Source organism: Pavona decussata, unplaced genomic scaffold, assembly GCF_977016875.1.
Source record: "Pavona decussata unplaced genomic scaffold, jaPavDecu1.1 SCAFFOLD_102, whole genome shotgun sequence".
Lineage (NCBI taxonomy): Eukaryota > Metazoa > Cnidaria > Anthozoa > Scleractinia > Agariciidae > Pavona > Pavona decussata.
In genome coordinates, this window is record NW_028145517.1 from 7,878,651 (window position 1) to 7,899,101 (window position 20,451).

Sequence of the window (20,451 nt, forward strand, 5' to 3'; positions counted from 1 at the left end):
GGTCTGCATGGTCACGTAAGCCAGAGGCTTTGATGTGACAACCTTGATTCAAATAGCTCTATACTCTATCAAATGGTGCCTTGACATGACAAACTTAAGTTGGCAAACTCATAATGGCAAACTCCAAAATCCCATTAACCATGAGAAAACCTCCAATTGCTTCTTAAATCCAAGTTTGACCACAATTCTTTTTATATCTTTCTCTTTGGTATTGAAGTAGTTAAAGAACAGAAGTAAAAAAAATGGTCACACCTTAAAATGTTTTCCAACTTGACACTCCTTCAAAAAGCTGATCGTATTAGAGACTAAACAACATTTGCATCAACCTATTTGTAAGGCCAATTAATACAAGTTTGCAAACTTCAGTTTTTGTGTGAGGGCTCCATTAGGTTCGTGATGTCCCAAAATGGCTGTTAAGGTGTTCTGGAATAAGGAATGCATTGTTTAATTACTGCTCTGAGAATAGCCCTGAAAGCTAGCTTGGAATGTTGACCTTGGAAAGAGGTGTTTTGATTGACACAGCAGCAACCAATTCAACCTGTCTGTCTTGGAGATCTAATGGCAGCCCTCCTTCACTGATCAGATTGTAGTCGTGCTCAGAGAAAAGCAATCACTCTAAATTCTACTCCACATGTCATGAGGTACAAACCAGCAGCAATATAATATCTCTGTTATCTTGGTGATCCCTATAAGGTAAACAGAAGAAAAATTATTTACTGTTAAGTTAATAACTACTGTATAACTTATGCGCAAGCCAATCACAATGCTGATAAACTAGGGTTGCTCTATAAAGCAGAGCATGAATTTGAGTCTTCATACCTCCAGTGAAAATGGGCATGAGTCATAAAATTACAGCATCCCATTGTTACTTATTTGCACAGGACTTGATTGTTGCAACTTTTGCAATGTCTTGGAAATTGCAAATTACATTGTAAAGACACGCAAAAAAAGTTATCTAAAAAATTGATGACTCGAAATTTAATATCCTGCTATGAAATCCTATAACCAACTTTAATTTAGAGTCAGCTTACATGATCACCAAATAATAGTTTAAATAAATTGTTATGTCTCCTTTATCGCTTTTCTTTAATTAATTGAATTTTTGTGTATCAATGTCAATGTCCCCTTCTTGTTACAATCCCTCCAACATATCCTTGGTGCAGTCGACTATACCTGCACTTTGTTGCAAATGAACATGTCAACATTGTTCTAAATTAAGTTCCCGCAAACTATTAGTATCAATAAGATATCTTGATAGATGTATTTTTTTCTGTCAGTGACATTGAGGCATACTCTGAAAAAGAAAATCTGATTTCACACAGAAGGAGTCAAACCCATGACCTTGTGATTACTAGTTTGGATGCTCTACCACTGAGCTCAAGTTATACGGTAACTCAGTGGTAGAGCATCTGAACTGCTAGTAACCGGATGGTCACAGGTTTGACTCCTGTTCGGAGAACTCAGATTGTCTTTTACGGAATACATGTATGCTTGTACCACTGACCTAAGGTGATTCCGCTGAATTGCATTGCGCATCCTTGCTGCGCATAATTTTTCGCGTCATTTAGCGCGCGCACGCACGAGCGCACGCACGCACGCACGCACAACATTACGGGATTTCCTCGAGGTTAAGCTCGGCAGGAAAATAAATGGTCCTTTTCTTTTAAACAAGCATGGTGACCCCCATTTTTTAATCCATCAATTTAAATGTCATACGGTTGATCACTATATATCGCGATTTAAAGAAAAGTTTAATACTCTACTTTGAGATATTTCGATTTGAATGCTTTAAAAAACACGTATTTAGGTAGTGCTGCTTACGTGCACACGCAGCAAAATCTTAAATTTCTTTCATAATCTTTATTCCAGTTCAATTAAAATAGTTTGTTGTGTAAGATTAAAGTAAATTTTGTTGAACTGCTTCGATATTTTAATGCAAGAAATTAATTTTTCTAGAAATGATAGTGCCCTTTTCTGATTACTAGCATTCCTAATATAAACCTCGTGGGTCATCTATTTACTGTAATAGCCATCCAGGTTGCACAAAAACTAGCACGGTGACCCCCATTTTTTATTGCATTTTTGTAATGCTCATAACATAGTCATGAACTGGACCAAGTCTTAGACAATTTTAAATACTCCTTCTTTTTCGGTGGAATCACCTTAAAGATGCATCTGTCATTTATTCACCAGGCTTAAAACAAAGTCATCGTATTTTTGCCAGTAAGGTATCTTCATAACCAAAGCAAAGTCTCACTGCAAGGGCATGCCATGGGGTCTATGCTATCCTTTCCAAAATCATGTTACCATGTACACATGTAACAAAGCTCGGTTAAAAGGATTATTTAAGGGTGGATAAAAAAAGTTTGAACTGACTTTGCAACCAACTGTGAGTTCATGGTAAAATTTTTTGTCATTATTCAGTGATAAAGCCTGGTTCACACTGGCATCAAAATGCATGATGGCATGGTCACGAATGGAGATCTGGCACAGCCCTTCATTTGTGACCATGGCCAGGGCATAAAGTGACTTATGGAGAACTTCGCACGTAAGTTCATTATTGGTTTTTATCAAAACTACACCCAAACTCTGGAGAAGAAATTGGGCTAGGTTTCTTGATCAAAATATCAAAGGCCATAATGTTATACAAATTTGTACTGTAATAAAACTGAGAGCAATTCGAAGACAAATAAATATAAATGTTGCCCCTACCCAATCGTCAGTTGATGTGACGCCATTTGTATGAATTTAACACAGCCCTAAAACCGATCTGTTGTTCTTGTGGTTTTCTCCACAGTGCGAATTGTCATCATCTATTCAGATGTGAACCAGGCCTAATTGGTGCAAAGTTATTACCGGTAATTATTATGGGTACTGATTTTAAATGGTTTCTGTGTAGAAATTGCTGCCCAAATAAAAATTCTCCTGAAGTCAGCCAATGCCTTTTCCATGCACACCTTTGACTTTAGCCCTTCCATCTCTTATGCATATAAACTCTCTTCAGCAGAAGGGTCTCTTAAACTAATCACCTGCAAAACTTGTTCTCTAGTACAGTGTTTCCAATGGCTTTGGAAGCTTGACACAATTAATCTGAAGGGTTGCTCCATGCATAAAGCATACAACAAAGGATCCTTCCTGAAAAGCAAAACAAGTCAAGACATCTAAAAAAAATTAAACTTACTAACTTGTAGAGATTGGCAATTCTGTATTTTGACTGAATGTTCTTATTTCTAACTTTTTTCTTGGTTTTCTGTACCCTGCAGTCTGAGAGGGGGACCACAAGTAAAGATTTTACTGACCTGGCTTGCAGACATTTTGCTGGACTTAGAACTGCATGGTTAATCAATTAATATACAAAAATTGTCATGTTAAGCCGCCTTCAGTTCTGATTGGCTACTGTAATATTCATGTTTGTCATGATTGGTGAAATACAGTGTATTAACATGATAACTTTGGCCAAATTTCTGACACGAATCAATAGCAAAGAGAAAAAACATGTCACTTGCATTCTGTGACATTCTTTTATTCTGGGACAGTGTGGCATCAAAAGAACATGCAATAATAGACGAATTCTTTCAAATGTGTCAGCAATTTTACTGATCTGTAAGAATCATGCTTCATTTGCCCAAGTAAACACTATGCATATCCATTCCATAATAGGAGACTGGGAGGGTTATTTACATACCGGTACTTGTACATGTGATGTCCGTACCGTACTTACCTCTTTTTTTTTTTTTCAACAAAACAGCTCAGTAAACTGGCTGACCATTGCTAGACTGTAAGGTCATTAAAGACACCACTGAACGAACACCTTGTCAACACTGAAAAGAAAAACACAAGCAGACTCAATAAGAACTGCAGCTATTTTGTCAGTCTCCTCTGTGTCCTCAAAGACATGTTCATCAGATCAAGGTGATTAATAGCAAATCAGACATTTGGTTGGAAGGATTTTGCAATGAAGCTTGGTGATTTTCCACCTACTCTTAGCAATGTGTTCTCAAACAAGAAAACTTGCTCTTGACAAATTTTCCTTTCTCCAACCAGGTGTATGTTGAACAAAATGCTGCACAATAAAAGGAATACCCCTAGGCTGAGTTGTTTGAAGCAATATTAGCACTAATCCTAGGAACTGTGAACAAACCCTAAAGGCTGTCAAGGTAGTTACAACCTTGATTAGCACTTATCATGCTTCAAAAACTCAGCCCGGGAGATACAACCTACAGTCCAGCAGGGCAAGGGGCCGTGAAAATTGTACACAATCAACCCTCTTCAGGGTGGGTCCAGTCAAATTGCAGCTGGATTGGGTTTAAATTTCCACTTAACTCACCTGTGATTCAAGGTCAAACACACACTTTTTATGAAGCCACATATCCCTTCAACTCAAGAACATCATTTACAGTTGTGGTGTATTCCAACCTGTAACACAGAATAATATTATTTGTTTAATTGACTATCAGACAGTGAAGACAAGCTTAATCTGCTAATTTTATGTAAATGGTGGGCCAAAAATTTAGTAGAGAATTCCTTATAATTCAACCTAGTGCAAGCATCATAAATGCTAGTCAGAGGAGCTAAAGTAGCCATCCTTATAGCTAAGACAGAAGTTTCTTTGCATGGTGCAGATATACAAAATCATATTGGGGTGTTGTGGCATAGCACCTTTTAAGTGTTTTTACCTTATTTTAATGTTTCAACTAAGGCAGGTCTGTAAGAAACATGTCTTTAACATTAGACCAAATGAAAGCCCGTAAAAACTATTTTAAATTTTTATTTTTTAACTACTATGGTATAGATGTTGCAGGTTAAAATGAACCCAGGTTAAAATGATTTCAACCTAGGTTGATTTGTATTTTTCTTTGTTAAGGTTGGGTAATTTTCATCTAAAACAAAGGAAAATACAAATCAACCTAGGTTGAAATCATTTTAACCTGGGATTCATTGTAACCTACAACATAGACTGTAATGACACTCCATCAAACATTATATGCAAGCATCTTCATTGAACTGTTTCAAAACTTCTCTATTAGATTTCTTGCACTAAGTTGAGAATATTGTTATGTTTGATTGGTTCCTTAATTGCATTGTAAACATTATTCATCTTTAATTGTATTTTATTGATTTCCTATTTAATTCTTGGTACAAGTATCATCTTAAGATTTTCAATATTGGCAAGTAATCTTAGTATGGGAATGCAGTTAAATCATCCAATTATTCTCCAGTCATGTAAGTCCCTCACAGCCCCCCCCCCCCCCCCCTCCCCACTCTAGACGGCAGAAACATTATATGACAGAATATTTAAACTTAAACTAACAAACTCGAATTAAGGGATGGGCAAGATGTCATTAGATGCTAGTTAACGACAAATTTCATCAAGCACCCAGATTTCAGGTGTCACAGTCAACTAGGGTCCATTCTCGAGAGAGGAAGAAAGAGGATCCAGGGAACGAGGTTGTTGGGGGGTGAGGAGTTTGGAATTTGTAAGACTGGCGATTTGAGGAACAAACACAAGTCTAATTACTGAATAAAGTAAATAAAACACTATATACTGTTGTTGTCTATCCCGACGTTGGGTTAAAATGCGTTTTCGTGCAGTTTTGAGTCATTCTAAATCCATGCAAGAGCGATTTTCGCGCCATTCGAAGCGACTTTAATTCTCCCATAAAACTCTTTTCTTATCCCACTCTGACTTTATACCATAAGGAAAACATAACTTACAAATATTTCTGTGAAAATCACTCGCACATACCTTATCACAAACTTGCAACCTTACAAAAATCACCAAAGGAACTTTTAAAATTCCCGCTAAATGGAATCTATCTTCTTCGCAACCAACACGGCGCGCGTCGACCCAAGGGAATATCCCGCGGTCAACACTGGGTCCCAGAGTCTAATTGAGCCCCAGCTGGGGAGGGGCAAGGTATTTTGATCATGCCACGATATGTGAGAACAGCAAGTTACCATATTTATTTCCTGAATAGTCTTCCAGAATGGAAATAGAGTTCGCGACAACTTCCTGCAAGATTCCTGCAATCATTTCGTTACAAGACAATAAGCCGCTGTCTCCGATCCTAGCCAGGGTAGGGTAACGCTTCGTGTTTGCAGGTGCCGGTGCCGGTGATCGCCTGTATTCGTACCAGTCCATTCGCAATCAATTTGACGCCTTATTCTTCTCCGTCGGAATGAATGACTTTGTTTGGGGATTTTCACAGCTCCTCATACAAGTAAGTGAAATGTTTAAAGCGGTCTTGGACCTATAACATTTGAATCCGCAAAATGCTCCAGAGTTATACCCTAGTGTAGCCTGCGAACAGACTTCCCTGAGCGCTCCGGGGAAGCCTGTTCGCAGGCTAACCTTAGTCTGGTTGTAACGTTGTCAAACTTAGAAGTCAAGTGATATTTCAGTAAAAGAACATCAAGACTCGCTCATTTTCCCCACGCCTTTTCTCTAGATTTCAGCATGAAGAGAAGGCACGTCTTTCAACCAAAGTTGTACCAGTTCAAAAAATGTCGTCTACTACGAGACGGTGAAATAATCAATGACGATCTTTGGGTGCGAGATGGAAAAATTATTGATCCACGAAAAATATTCTGGGAAGAACAGGTGCAAGCCGATGTACAGATTGATTGCAATAATTTAATTATCAGCCCAGGATTTATTGATCTGCAAATTAATGGTAAGTTAGAGTAAAAATGGAGAGAAACAGTTTTGCACAAGGGGCAGGTGAACCCCACCCCACCCCTACATGTTATTTCAGTTTGCCCCATCTGTTGATAGGTGGAGTAGGCTCCAAGTATACAGAGTGAAAATTGCACCAACAGACATCTGTCCATTTAGTAAATGCTCAGTTTTTAATTTCAAGAGGTCTCGGCTATGTGTGGACAGACTTTTTACCTTGTCTAGGCAGACACCTGTCCTGAATGTGTGGTTCCAGAAAATATCCATACCCCCGCCACGGAGGGAATTTCACATAGGACCCCCCCACCCCCCAGGATTTTCCATTTTCAAGGTATTTTCTTAACCCCCCACCCCTTCGGAAATTCCTCAAATACAGAATACACCCCCACCCCCCTCTGGAAAAGTTTTTTTTCAAAAGAACGCCTCAAAAATCAGTTTGATGTGAACATTTCAGAAATATCAAGAACTGCGAACACGAGGAGAAAATATGCGTTATCGAAGTGCGCGCGCTGTTCAATTTCACCGGTAGAGTTTGCCAAAAAGCTCTTGATACTGAAATAATTGTTGTGTTTCATATTTACCTGTGGTCATTGACATCAAACTTTACCATTAGCTTCACTGAAGATTTTAAACCTAAATTGTTGGAATAAGTCCCGCAATGCAAAAATGTGTTTTTCATTTAATTTGCATATGTCATGTTTACGTTCCTATGCAAATTTTAGGAGATCAAAAAGATTATCGCTTTAGTTCTACTCAATTGATGATTTTTCTCCTGGTAATCATTCAGTCTAGTTATTTTAGTCAATAGTTTTCCTATTGAATCGGAATAGCATGGACAAAATAAGCATTAGCAGGGCAGGGAGACAAATACAGATTTCAGATCGTAACTTGAAACCGCAGACAAAATGGAGCCGCAAAACAAAATTAGCATGTTCATGTTCTTATGCAAATTTTGTATGAGATCAATAACGCATTAAAAGAATGTTGAATTGGCTCTATTTTGTTGAATTTTGGCATAGAAATTAAGTTAATAGTTTTGGACTTTAAGTTGAAATACTTTGGACAAAATAAGTTTTAACGTGGGTCAGTTTTGACAAACCATAATTGACCCCGGGAATTGACCTTTGCCCGTAACTCTACACAGCATACAAAAATAACAAATATTTCAATGTTTTATGTAAAATTGTGGCTTTCACTTTATTGAGCCATAAAAAATTTTCCCTTTTAAACATTGATACAAATTCAATTGCTGCCAGTAAACAATATTTTCTACGCAAGAAAGTTTCACAAACAACAGTTTTATAATAACTGAGTCACGCAACGCAGACATAGATTTCTTGTCTCAGTTGGAGTACTTCGCTTACAAAGGCTTTTCGGAGAAGAGAAACATGTTTTTAATGTAACAAGGGTTTCTTTAAAACAGTGAAACAAAGTAATGTCTTCAAGAAAGATCTACGAAGTTGCAAAGTTGGTAAGTTACAATTTTGAACATTTATGTCTGACATGAACGTCAAGTTGACCCTCTGGAAACTTATCCAACCATTCACCCCTCCTCCCCTCTGGAATTTCCTGGGCCATTGACCCCCCCATCCCACTGGAATTTCCAATTCCCTCCGTGGTGGGGGTATGGATATTTTCTGGAACCTCACAATGAACACTCAAATGCAGGCTTATTTTAGGTCCGACTGTAATGTGCGATGATGACCAATTTATTACTCTTAAATTATTCAGTTGCTTGCTTAAAAATGTTTTGTATTTCTCGTTGTAATGGTTCATTGCATATCAGTGTCACTTGAAGGAGATCATATTGGTCAATGTTCACTTGAAATGCAATTTGATGAAACTAAGGAGATAGACAGTTATTTGTCAAATATTGCCGCTGTGTTGAGCTTCAATGGGACTGTGCTCTTTACCTTTCAAAATTCTTTGCAATATGTGATGCAAAGAGTGAAGTCATAACTTGGTGTGTGTTTTTTACCCTGAAGGTGGATTTGGAGTGGATTTTTCTTCTGATGTCGAAACTTTAGAAGAAGGCTTAGTGACAGTTGCTAGGGGTTTGTTACAGCATGGTGTGACATCATATTGCCCAACCATTGTCACATCATCACAGGAAAATTACAACAAGGTAAATACAATATGGAAAGTTAGAAATAAATATTGTCAAATGTCTTAACTGATAAGATAAAGGCATTGAAACCTCTTCTTCTTCTCCAGATTTTAAAAAAGATAAAACGAACTTCAGGTGGAGCCAATGGCGCCGAAATCTTAGGTAAAAGATCAAAATAATAAATTGCTCTAAACAATTCCTTGGTGGAGACACAGTAGTGAAGAGGTTAGCGATTGGAAGGTTAACTTGAACCACCAACCCTCTGATCTGTGAGGATGGTCTCTTCATTGCTGTGTTGTTTCCTTAGACAAGACATAATGTTGGCGGGTAGTATACTACAGAAACCGGATTAAACTCCAGCTGCATGGGCCACTTAGGCTTTAAGTGTGACTTTACCTTCACTTGAAAAGCAAAGGCTTTTTTTGTCGAGCATGATGGTTTGATCAAGTGGCAAGGCTGATTTTACATGATTCTGACATAATTTGTTGACACTTCTGCCTTATATAATTATATTAGCTTTCCATGTTTAGGGAGTAGTTGTTATTTAATATTATTTTGATAATAGTAATTTTCTAGTTGCTGTCAGATGCTTTGAATTAACTCCTGCCTAGCAGCAGTTCTGATCCAGTAGACTCCAACAGATGTTACTGTTGTGACATCTTTCAAGATACAACAAGAAAAATACATTGAAATCTTGTGCGTACATTGATTTTAATTTCCATTGTAAACTAGGTGCTCACTTAGAAGGACCTTTTATCAACCCCGCCATGAAAGGAGCCCACAAGGCGCACCTCATGCAGCAGATCAGCTCCAAGGGAGCACAAGAAATGGAAGATTTTTATGGCTCCTTAGAACATGTCAGTATCATCACCATTGCTCCTGAACTGGCTGGAGATAACATGGAATCAATTAAACAGCTGGTGGACAGAAACATTGTGGTATCCATAGGTAACTAGTAATTTAATCAATACTAGGCAATGTTTACACTTAGGACTGCTTGGTGTTTACACATCCTGTTTAGACTTCCCCCATTGGGCTTATCTCCAACCCCAGTAGTTGTGGCATCTGACCAGCATATGAAAAGTTGTGATGTCTGATTTGGGAATTCTAAAAAAGGGCAGATTTTTTTACGGATGGTCCAGTCAAGGATTTTATAGAAATTGTGCTCTCTTTCTCATATTACAAACATTTCTTATAATAAATATAATTCTGCCACTTCAGTGGATCTACAAGAGGGTCTCTTTCTTTTTAGGTCAAAATGTTTATAATGCTAGCTGAAAGATTTTAATTCCAGGACATGTACCCCCACCATACATGAAAGTCTGGAGCTGCCATTGTACCTAGATATGCCACTTTGGTGTCTATTTTAATGAGCTTCAGTCTTCTCAAAAACGAAATTGTCTCCAAGGCTACAAGGCTTAAATGTCAGAGTTGATTGTTATTGCAAGTTTTTAACTTTTGCAGGCCACTCAGCGGCAAATTTGGAAATTGCAGAGAAAGCTGCGGCAACTGGCAGTGTATTCATAACCCATCTGTTCAATGCCATGTTACCAGTAAGTCATGAACTGCTTTAAAAGTATTAATAGTAAAATCAAGAATTCAATTCACACTACAAGTAGGACAGTGGCCGAACAGACACAGTTTTGGAGCTAAAGGCTTTCTGAATTTGTTGGTGTTTTTTTCCAACTGTTAAGACTAAAATATCAGATGACTGTTATTGACCAAAATCATACACGACCTGGACATCCTGCTTTCATACTATGACGACTTTTCCATCTGCAAGGACTTGCTCCCCCAATAGGTTGCCGTCTCTCAAGTAGAGCTTTAGAATTGCAAAGTTCTGATTTTTGCTTGCAGTTCCATCATAGAGATCCCGGGATTGTAGGCCTCCTCACAAGTTATGATATCCCCAAACCCATATTCTATGGACTGATTGCTGATGGCATTCACACACACCCGACAGCTACCAGAATAGCACACAGGTCACATCCCAAAGGTTTGTATTAAATTATTTACCAGTTTCCTTCTGTACTAAAATTTGAACTTATGAATAGGAATACAACTTTGTTAAAGTTGAGGGTTCTGAGAAGTTTCCGTAACTAAAATTTTAATAATAAATTCACTTTTCTCTCCAAACAGGTCTTGTTTTAGTTACTGATGCTATAGCTGCCCTAGGCCTCCCCCCAGGGGTACACAAGCTTGGTCCAATGCAGGTTGAGATTGATCATGAAAAGGCCACACTAAAGGGAACAAACACTCTGGCTGGAAGGTATGGTTACAGCTCTCCCTTTTTTGGAAGGGTTAACTAAGAGTCCGGTAGAAGTTACATAGTAAAATTGTGTACTTCCCCTCCCCATCTGCACCATAGAATTGGAAAATCTGTTGGGGGGGGGGGGGGGGGGGTGGGTACCTCAAAGGCAAAAACATTAATTTTAAAGGAAAGTATGAAGCTAAATTGGCATTTTTAGACAGATAGGGCCTTAGGGGGTGGGAGGGGGGTCTTTGAGAAAATCCTCTGTGGGGGGTGGGGATGGGGTGGATATTTTCTGGAACCACACATTACCAAAACATAATTTGTAATGATTCTTTTAAACAGTATTGCTTCCATGGACGTCTGCATCCAAAGATTCAAGAAAATGTCAGGTTAGTCAGTCTTACCTTATTTCATTGTCTGACTTTCTCAAGATACAATAAAATCTGCAATTCTACAGTGACAAACCGATAAGTGGTGCCGGATCACTTGTAGACCTGGATCAGCAAATTATTTCAAATACTTTCTCTACCCTGGGTACCAGTGGTCATTCATTACTTGTGTGCCACGAGAACTTAGAGATTGGCCCTAGGTTGCGCACAAGACGTAAAAGTGACTGCGTGGTATGCTATTATAACTTTTTGTGTCTTGATTCAGGTTGCACTACAGTTGAGGCACTTGAAGGAGCTACACTACATCCAGCACAGGTGTTACAAATTGAGCACAGAAAAGGGACCCTGAATTACGACTCTGATGCAGATTTAGTGTTCTTAGACGACGACCTCAATGTTCATGCTACCTTTATAGCGGGTGAACCAGTCTGGCTGAAGAAAGATGGTCTTGTTACGGGCGTGATGCAACTGAAATATAATATGGTAGCCAACAAAGTGAAGAAGCTCTGTTGAAGAAAAATTAGCTACAACACACATACGCAGCACTCAACCCTTTAGGCCCAAATAGTGATCAGCATGCAATTTCTCCTTAAAAAATCACTTCTTGATAAGGCACGCATGTCATGAGAATTAAGACTTGATCATCAAATATTGTCTTGATTTTAGACAAATTCTCCCAACAAGTACTATAACAAATGTATGAACAACAGTGAAGAGAACATGGATGTTGATATTGGGGCCTAAAGGGTTAAGATTGCTGGTTTCTAAAAGATTGCTAGTGATCACAGGTAATTGCAGACATCAAAGCCAACAATTCTGTAAAAAAAAAGTGCAAGAGTATTTACAAGACACCTAAGCAGGACTTGAGTGTGATATAATTTAACGTTCAGGCATTACAGTGGTTACTGATAACATGTGACCCATGGCCTTCAAAAGAAATATAGGGTTAAACTTAAGTTGCATTTTGGAAGGCATCAATCAAAGAAAAGACATTTCAAGGCAAAAGAACCAAAAAAGACACTTTCACCCACTTATAACAAATAAACTTTACTAAAGGTTACTCCAAGCCAATTTAAACAAAAAACATGTCTTTTACAATAAAATTCACTGCATGTGATAATTTGGAAAATAAGCGATGCGTGCAAGTTAGAAAATTATCAGGTGCAATTTAAAAGTTTTCCTATCTGTAAGCTGGTAGGTAAAAGTGTCATGAATTGGTTCTTTTGCCTTGAAATTTTGCCAGAATTCAACAACTTTTCTTTGATTGACATTCACAAAAATGCAATTTTAACCGACTCTTTTTGAAGGCAATAGCTCACATGTTATTGGTTAATGGTGAAAATAAGGGCAAAATCCATATGCTTTAGGACTATCTTCTCTTGCCAAGCATTAATGGAACACTGACAAAGGGAAAGTAGTCTTGAAATGTTGTGGATTTTCTTTCTCCTTCTTGTAAAGTTAAGTCTTTTATTTTAGTTACTAACTTTTAACATGTAACTGCTGGTTTGTGCTTCATTTCATGGTTGCAGACATGTTTCCCCCACAACCATAAATTTTTAATCCAGAATGAAGCACAAACCAGCAGAAAAAAATCCTCGGGCAACGTCTTTAAAGGAATTGAAGGCCAACAATGTACTATGTATATTTTAGAAACTAAAATATTTTTGGATTTTTAGATAAAATATAGAAAACAAAAGTTAAGCTGCCCCAGAGAAAATAAAAGATGTTACATATTTTTAAAAGATTAATTAAGTTATTATTGTGATTATAATGACCGTTCATTGGTATCATACAATTTGGTTAACCATGCAACACTTCTTCTTGAATGAGATGTTTTGGATGTCAACCCTAGTAACAGCCAATAATTTATAGCCGTTATGTACTCAAAGAGTAGTTTGATAAAAAAAAAAGAGTTTTTGTTTCCATGCACAACTTTTGCTTTTTTTCTTCTATTTTAATCAAGTGACAAACAACCCATTTTTAAAATATCACTTTATTCTTCAATGTACAGTTGTGTTTTATTCATATCTTCACACTTGGCTCAGTCTGTGCTTTTTTGGAACAGCTGTCAGTTGTGTTGCACAAAAAAATCCAAAAAGTAAGGCAGTTTCCTTTTGTGTCTCCATTGAACAACGATTATATCAGGGCTGTCATTGGCAGCCAGTAACCGTCACTACTGTATAGTGATGATGGCCAGCAACACAGAATTTGAAAATGGCTAGCTACAAGACAAGAAAGTCTTTCTCGCTGGATTCTTCTCTTGTGGAGCTAATGACAACCCTGCTATAGCCAGATCTTCATTTACATGTTTAGCCTCATTAGAATATATAAGCATAAACAGCAAAACTAGGTACAATATAAAATTAATGTACTCTATAAATTGAAAGAGCTTGGCAAACTTAGTACTCTCCAAAAATTTGAGCTTGATATGTTACATAGGTTTTGAGAAATTAACTTTCAAAGTATCAAGATTTTACAAAGCATTTAGGAATTGATTGCAAGTCTTGCCACAAGCCATACATTCTTTGGAAACTTTACAGTTTTCAAAGCTAATTGCTCGGATAAGATTTATTATCTTGCACTAATATTCACCCTGGTGACCAACAGTGACAAGCTCTTTCAGTTTATGGTGTTTATTGTTTGTGACACGCTGTTTGGTATATGCTAATGAGGCAAAATGACGTTCCAGTAAAGATTCTCCTACATGTATATTGCCTTCAACTGTGATTTTCCCCACAAATGGATTTCACCAATAAGATAAATTCTCAGTTCTCAAACTGAACTGTTTGAAAAAGAAAACCCTGCACTTTGTTTATAAAATGAGACAAGTCAAGATAAATTTATCATTACATAGTAAAGAGACCATCTAATGTTTTTTTAAGAGTTCATTAAGTGACCCAGTGTTGCATACTTGAAAAATACCTAATTTTACAAGATCAAAACACTTACAAACTTGCACTCATCAAAGTGAATTCCAAACAAGCTTTCAATAATCTTGACTGTAAATCTTACAACTAATGAACAACATTGTTGCATTCAAAGAGTTTGCCCTGATGCATGTCTAATGTAGCTTACAAATAACTCTTCTATGGAGAGGTTACTAGAACCAGGCCCAAGATTCTTTCTTTGCTTTGACTAAGTATTGCTCCACCTGAGGAACAAGGAAATAAAATCATAAATAATTGTCATCCTTGACAGCAGGCGAAGAGTCCACTCCACAATTTATCAACAAAAGGTGCAGCTTATCTGTATAGATCAAGCAGCTTGTACTTCCACTTGCAACTTTTAAGGTTGGTGCCTTCCAATACGAACATTTAAGGTATGTGTGGGAGTGAATAATTAGTTGGGAAAAGTAGGGCTATCGGAATCCAACAAGAAAAAATAGGCAGTCTCAGACTGCATGTGTCTACTGCAGCACTGGTATAGAAATGTGATATAAAAGAATTGAAGAAAAGGGAAATAAGACTGAAATGAAAACGAAGAGGGAGGAGTGGAAATAGGATAGAGATAAAAAAAAATGGTTGTAAAAATGTTGCACAGACTACTGGTGAGAAGAGATTAAGCTGGTATCGTTTACCACAAACATTTTGTATGAAGAGAACTGTTACTTTATTCTAACATAAACAATATTATATAATCTTACAACGTGAACCACAACTTTGTACTGAAAGCAATGCAGCAAAGTTCCCAACAAAAAGTACTGAAAGCAAAGTTCTAATCTGAAACGTAGGCATAAAATGCAACAGAAACTATTAATTAATCTATACTGAACTTATGAATGGCAAGTATCATTCTTTAACCCTTTGACTCCTGTCGTGTTTCCATAGTTTTCGCATAAATTAACTTTTTCCTAGAGCGGTTTAAACTGAATAAAATGGGCAGTAGATAAATAAATATCGTTGGCTTCCAAAATCAACTGCATATTAAGTTGAAATGATTAAACAAACGTTTTCTGACGTAAAATAATATGGTTACCTATTAATCATTTGCCGAAAAACGCATTTGAACGCAAAAATATTGCCAAAATTCATGGCATGTTGATGAAGAACTTTGGCATATCAAATTTCAACCCGCTTATGCAAATTGTCCTTGATTACGCATATATGAATTGACAAAGACACAACAATCAACAAAAAGCTTTCCAAAAAAAACATTTTATTGAAATAAATGATGCATTTGCTATTAGAGGCAAAAAACTTTCAGCTTTTTTGCGTGCGTGCAAACACGCATGTAAAATTTGAAGACACTCCGTGTTTGTTCAAAGCGATCACTCGCAGTAAATTCGGGCACGTTTGCGATGAAAATTACAGAAGTTACAGAATTCTGGTTCAAATCATCACTTAAACTATTTGTAAAAAGCAAATCAACATCGGAAAACATCATTTACCGTATTGTCGCCGTTGTCCTGATCCGCAAATACACTGAAATACAATCGCTTTGATCTCGGTCAGTCGAGGATTAGCGTCGGCTTTCGACAATATTCCATTTGGGATTCCTGTGGCATTTACACTCTTACACTCTTTCACTCTTTCACTCAACCCGATGACATAGTGTCTACGCTTCTCTGGAAGCCGTAGACACAAAAACACATTTTTTGGAGATAATCAAGAAACAATAAAATATTGTAACAAGGTTTAAAATAAAGAGCTATGTATGGGATTTTCTTTTCAAATTAAAGCTTAATATATCAGGGAAAATGTATGGTTACAACCAATTTTCTTTCTGGATTCCAGCAGTCCTGACCAAGATCTGCTTTTCCCACATGGTCATTAACTCCACAGAAAGTTAAACGTGTAGTTAGTAGACACCGTCCTTAAGAAACCCAAGTTTCTCAGACCATCCCGAGATGTGCAGCACATATGCGCAGTAACAATAGGAGGTACCATCCTTAATTGATTTCTCAAAGGTTCTCTACAAGTTTAAGAGTCAATGGCAAAAATTGCAAAGCAGACAGCTTTACAGTTTTAAACATTCTTCCCGTACCTCTTAATTCAATAATATATTTCCATTTGTAATTTTGCAGTTAACAAAAGCAAAATCAAATCTTCATAATCAAGACAATGAAGTTTCCTAGTCAGAGGAAGTAAATTATTTAGTGGTAGTCACAAACCTTCTGTCTTAAATCTGGAGCAGGTTCAACCTGCATTTCCTCCATCAAGCCCCAAAACATTTTGACAGCCTCTCTATCATTGTACTTGATAAGCAGATCAAAAATTTCTTCAAATATATCATGGTCAAACTTAGCGTCTGGAGTGTCAAAATATCTGTCCATCAGCTGAAAAGAAAAAATAACATCAACTGAAAATGGCTGCATGTTTCACGGCTACATTCACACTATATATCCGATAGATTAGGGATCTAAAGCAGTGACCACGATGACACCAATGAGAACATTAAAAAAAAGAGAGTGGATTTCTCGAACTTGCTGAACTTGAAAGCAATCCCTGCGAATTCAGCTCCTAGATAATTTTTCTTCGCTTTTAGCACGTTGAAAACAAAAGTAATGAGAATGGCTCTTCTCGTGACTCACAAGAGAATCATGGCAAAAATCAGTGGCGGATGATCCATTGATGCCGACGTAAAGCTGGCTCGCTTTATCGGCTACTGTTGGATACCTGTGGCACACAATGCAGAACATTTCATTCTTCTCTGCGTCAATTTTAACCCAGGGAAATTTTTTTTTTCCATGTTGGTTGGAATTTTCGAATTCGACTTCCTTCATATTTTTTCACAGGTTTTACTACTTCTTTAATAATCACAAAACTTGCCACAACGGTAATCGCATCGATCACCTTGTCTCAAACGAGGTCGTCATTTCCATATGTGGTATGTGGATCTCAGTCTTCATCAAAACAACAGAACCAGATATTCTCGGAAAACAGAAGCGAAAGCGGGAAAGTTGCCGTGAAAAAGAAACCAAGCTTCACGAAACTCAGGCTAGTTTACAATGTCCAAAATGCTTGGGAACTCAGACCTCAGTAGAAAAGAACATCTTTTTTTAGGCAAACTCTACTCGTCCCGTAGGACAAGTGCTTTTGGAAATCCACTCGTCCGAGATACGAGAGTACTCGTCTCGGACAGGCGGACGAGTGGAAGTTTTTTGCCCTGAAAATCAATCCAGTATAATGTGAACACAGGCTAAGATCATTCTGTTAATTGGTTTGGCAGGTCACAAGTTAAACTAAAAAATATGGCCATACCTAATAGCTAAGAAACTCAAATAGCCACATGCCCTGTGAAGAGAGGTTTCTTCAACTGCTGCTCATGACCAGGAATAATTAAGTTGGTAAAAACCCAGTTTATGACCGGTTGATGGAACAGTCATGTGTACTCACAGCCATTAAGATTACAAAATACTTGAGCCAGTGGAATTCATCACTTGCCTACTGATATATGTGCTGGCCTAATGTAAGTTAAGTCACTTGTCAGAAGTCGTAAGGGCCTTCGCACCTCTACACCAACTCGCACATCTGTAGTGACAGGCTCTAAACTGGAGAATAGCTAACATGCAGACATTGAAGAGAGCATTGAAAGAACTAGGGAGACAAGGATGGGAAACTCCTATTCAATTAGTTTGTGAACCTTTCCTGTCATCCTTTTCCTGGTTACTGAGCCTGTCCAAAAGTTGTTCCAGAAATTTCACACTTACCTTTTCTACCATTTTTTCCCTCTCATTGTACTCTTCTTCTGTCATCATCTGTTGGTTTGTTGAAAAAAAAAAGGATTTAGCTAACTTTATGTGGCAGGCTCCCGGGTATTTTTTGCCGTGAAATGTGTTTGGTGCAAGTAATCAAGGCTAACAGATGTACAGACACAGACAGATCATTAATTTGAAGGTGGATCAGTGGGAGAGTAGCAGGCATAAACATCGTAGGAAAATTCCAGATTCTTTAGTGTGTTTAAATATAAAAGAAGAACAAGCCCTTCATCTGTCATTAAACCCTGGCTGTGGCTTATTAATGCCATGTCTCTTGCCTCTTTTAGGATCAAAGACATCTTTGATTTATAAGCTTATATGCAACGACGAGCAAAAGACGCCCATATTTCCAAATGAAAACTTTGACCGCTTAAACTTTCACTTTTAGCGCCAAACATGCCATACTCAATCCTTGCCTACGCATATCCCTGCTGTTCATGAACTCTACCATGACTGCTGCTTAAGCTCTCTATTGTCAAATCTGAAGTCATGTATTGTGGGTTACATTATTAAGGAAAGGTTCTAAATTCAATTTACCACTCAATGCAGTACCTATAGAGATATGTTTACTCTGTGTACATAGCAGACACCTTTTCTGGCTCTTGTTTCACCTCACAGAAAAGGAATCTGCTATCACAGGCTATGCATGATTCAGGCATGGTTGTTCTTCAGATATGATAGGCGAGTTCTGGGTTGTTGCAAAACACTGAGATCACAGCACTCTATTACTTCGTCAGTTTGCACACATCAACGTTATTCAAGGGACCTTCAGATTTAAATGCAAGTACAAGACTGAGTAAGAGTATGAGTTTCAAATTATTTCAAAGCAGTCACATCCCCAGAACTCTTGCTCCTTTCCGTTGTTTACCAGCAGGTAAGAAGACCCTACAGACAAGATTGGCGTGACAAGCAGTTATCTTAACCATGCAAATGAGATTTGAAAAGTCGTACTCATACTCAATCTTGTACTCATAGTCAAATCCGAAGGTTCCTATATATTTTATCTGTGGGTGAAACATGAACCAAAACTGGTCTTCTTTGGTGATTTGCTCTTCCAGGCTAGTTTGTCCGGCATGCCCAATTGATGAAAATTGGTCATCGGAAGGTAATCAATATAATCGATAATAATTAATCGATTTTTATCGATTTCCTCAATTAATCGATGAAAATCGATACTCACAATTCAAATGCTCGTAATTGCTTTCAATTATGTTGATGAGAATCGGGTTATCATCTATCTTAATCAGCAAGTCTTGAAAGAGGATACTTTCAATTTTCAGACTTAGCGCATATACAGCAAGCGTGTCAGGCCGACTATGGATGTGATATTGATAGAATGTGTTGTGAAAGGGTACCATGAGTGTGGGTTTACTGTAACGTCAGGTGAAACCTGTATCGTTGTTGTTATTGTTGTTGAGACATCAAATAGTTCATTAACCGTGCAATGCTACCGTTTTACTCAGTAAAAAAAATGTAAATGAGACGGTTAAGAAAGCAATTAAATCAAAGGAAAATGGGCTCCAACAATTAAAAATTTTCTTGGAATTCTTTTCTTTTATCATAAACAAAGCAAATCTCTTGTCCATTATGTTTCTCGCTGAAATTGAAATGGAACAAGAGAAATCGATGAAAATCGATACTCACAATTTTCTTGATGATCAGTTTTCATCAATTTCCGATTTTAATCTATTAATTATTATCGATTATATTGATTGATATCGATTATCGGGTAGTTTGGCACTGCATCACAATGGATGAAGCAAATGAGACAAACCAAACTGGGTTATTGGGAGACGGTTGAAAGAAGTCCCAAATCCCACACTTTAGCCAAAGTGGTTTTCTTTGTAAATGTTTTTGCTTAAGGAGACTTACTTGAGCTTCAATTTCATGTATATCATTAAGCCATCTCCACAACCAGCTACGTTTTCTAGCCTTCTCCAACCAGCTTTCTACTGTTTCTTCCCCTTCTTCTTCGCCCGTTGTTGTGTTCCCTGTTCCAGACACGGTTGCCTTCCATCTTCGAGAATAAGTCTGATATGAAACGACAGTGGGCCTAACTCCTACACACGGTGAAACCGGCGTAACTGGAAACACGAGCAAAGTAACAGAGGAGAAAAGAGAAGTGTTAAACCACAAACGCTAAAACATAATTCACAGAAAATAAGCTTCAAATCGTTGTCGTACCAAATGTGGAGGGTTTACCGATGTGTCGAGAAGCAGAAGCGAATAACAATCTACAACAATTAGGTGCCCTTCGAGCAACGACCGTCGCCATTTTTGAGCAATATCGCAACTGTCGAGGGCATTCTGGGAAAGAAGCCTGGCTAC

At 37.7% G+C, this 20,451-nt stretch overlaps 2 protein-coding genes and 1 long non-coding RNA gene across 3 annotated transcripts; 1 reads left to right on the forward strand and 2 right to left on the reverse strand.

Annotated features, from left to right (window-relative positions):
- LOC146472058 (uncharacterized) lies at positions 1-5,834 on the reverse strand. Its single transcript, XR_014866758.1, has 5 exons — positions 5,747-5,834; positions 4,328-4,416; positions 3,722-3,821; positions 3,030-3,131; positions 1-686 (listed from the first exon to the last, which is right to left on the reverse strand). It is a non-coding gene; the product is annotated as an uncharacterized LOC146472058 (long non-coding RNA).
- Positions 5,835-6,085: 251 nt separating this feature from the next.
- On the forward strand, positions 6,086-12,263 carry LOC146472059 (N-acetylglucosamine-6-phosphate deacetylase-like). Its single transcript, XM_085120632.1, has 10 exons — positions 6,086-6,221; positions 6,450-6,674; positions 8,662-8,801; positions 8,891-8,945; positions 9,516-9,731; positions 10,248-10,336; positions 10,641-10,779; positions 10,923-11,052; positions 11,380-11,426; positions 11,692-12,263. Exons 2-10 carry the CDS (start codon positions 6,458-6,460, stop codon positions 11,937-11,939), a joined length of 1,281 nt encoding a protein of 426 aa, XP_084976758.1. The 5' UTR covers positions 6,086-6,221; positions 6,450-6,457; the 3' UTR covers positions 11,940-12,263.
- A 1,137-nt stretch (positions 12,264-13,400) lies between these two features.
- Positions 13,401-20,451, reverse strand: LOC146472060 (uncharacterized). Its single transcript, XM_085120635.1, has 5 exons — positions 20,308-20,451; positions 19,996-20,207; positions 18,076-18,123; positions 16,537-16,701; positions 13,401-14,577 (listed from the first exon to the last, which is right to left on the reverse strand). The coding sequence occupies exons 1-5, from the start codon at positions 20,396-20,398 to the stop codon at positions 14,527-14,529; spliced, it is 567 nt and encodes a 188-aa protein (XP_084976761.1). The 5' UTR covers positions 20,399-20,451; the 3' UTR covers positions 13,401-14,526.

What these genes read in the sequence shown, in the direction of transcription:
- LOC146472059 (XM_085120632.1), top strand. Translation starts at nt 6,458, where the DNA reads ATGAAGAGAAGGCACGTCTTTCAACCAAAGTTGTACCAGTTCAAAAAA. An exon ending in AAACATTGTGGTATCCATAG is followed by an intron (nt 9,732 to 10,247) that starts GTAACTAGTAAT and finishes TAACTTTTGCAG; the next exon opens with GCCACTCAGCGGCAAATTTG. An exon ending in TGTTCAATGCCATGTTACCA is followed by an intron (nt 10,337 to 10,640) that starts GTAAGTCATGAA and finishes TTTTGCTTGCAG; the next exon opens with TTCCATCATAGAGATCCCGG.
- LOC146472060 (XM_085120635.1), bottom strand. Translation starts at nt 20,398, where the DNA reads ATGGCGACGGTCGTTGCTCGAAGGGCACCTAATTGTTGTAGATTGTTA. An exon ending in TACATGAAATTGAAGCTCAA is followed by an intron (nt 18,124 to 19,995) that starts GTAAGTCTCCTT and finishes ACAAACCAACAG; the next exon opens with ATGATGACAGAAGAAGAGTA. An exon ending in GGGAAAAAATGGTAGAAAAG is followed by an intron (nt 16,702 to 18,075) that starts GTAAGTGTGAAA and finishes TTTTCTTTTCAG; the next exon opens with CTGATGGACAGATATTTTGA.